Source organism: Stegastes partitus, unplaced genomic scaffold (assembly GCF_000690725.1).
Source record: "Stegastes partitus isolate 25-593 unplaced genomic scaffold, Stegastes_partitus-1.0.2 Scaffold1705, whole genome shotgun sequence".
NCBI classification, from domain to species: Eukaryota; Metazoa; Chordata; class Actinopteri; family Pomacentridae; genus Stegastes; species Stegastes partitus.
In genome coordinates this window covers 128,353-129,125 of record NW_007579436.1, presented here as the reverse complement: position 1 = coordinate 129,125, position 773 = coordinate 128,353, and the positions used below count along the sequence as shown (strand labels likewise).

General features: G+C 57.7%; 1 protein-coding gene across 3 annotated transcripts in view; it reads right to left on the bottom strand.

Annotated features, from left to right (window-relative positions):
• Positions 1 to 34: 34 nt before the first annotated feature.
• tmub1 (transmembrane and ubiquitin-like domain containing 1) overlaps positions 35 to 773 on the bottom strand; it is a 7,939-nt gene continuing 7,200 nt past the window's right edge. For all 3 annotated transcript variants that reach the window (XM_008301738.1, XM_008301739.1, XM_008301740.1), the window contains exon 2: positions 35 to 505. In XM_008301738.1, the coding sequence (XP_008299960.1) occupies positions 39 to 467 (429 nt within the window). In that variant the 5' untranslated portion in view covers positions 468 to 505 and the 3' untranslated portion in view covers positions 35 to 38. The remainder of the gene's footprint in view (positions 506 to 773) is intronic.

The window sequence follows — 773 nt, the reverse complement described above, 5'->3', positions numbered from 1 at the left end:
CGGTGTGTTGTGTAGCAGCGGTGTGTAGCAGCGGTGTGTTACCGTTTGATGTATCCGATGGTGTCCTGCGGTTTGACCTGAGCGGTTCTCTCTGTGTCGTTCAGGAACTTCAGTCGGACCACCATGTTCCTGGCAGACGACAGAGGCTCCGCCCCTTCCCCCTCGCCCCTCACCTCCTGTGCAGTGGGCGGAGCCTCTGTCAGAGCGCTGTCGCTCACGGAGCTGGAGGACGATGATGATGGAGAGGAGGAGGAGGATAAGGAGATGCCACTGGCTGAGGAAGGGGGCGTTTCCTGGTGGGCAGGGCCTGTCCTTAGTGAGGGGGCGGGGCCTGTCGAAGAGGTGAACAGGTGTTCCGGTGGGTCGGAGGTGCGGGTGGAGATCCAGGCGAGCAGCAGCACCATCAGCAGCAGCAGGGAGCCGAACAGCAGCGTCACCTCGTCTCCGACACCTTCAATCAGCGCCATCGCCCTCGGCAACGCCCACGCAGGTCAGCTCTGCTCACCTGCACACAGGAGGCGGGGCTTAGAGAGAGAGTGGCACATTCTGGGTAGCTGGATACCAGCGCATGTTCGGTGAGTTTACAGTGAGTCAGTCCAGTTTAACTGGTTCTGGTTTAAAAATGACCATTTATCGGTTAGAAACCGGACAAACAGAGAATCAGGATGGTGACGTATCCGATGGTCCTTGAAGGCATCGTCTGTGACCTGAACCAGATTTAAGGTCACATCATGATGAGTCATGGAAAGCACTGTTTTAGAAACCCCCCCCCC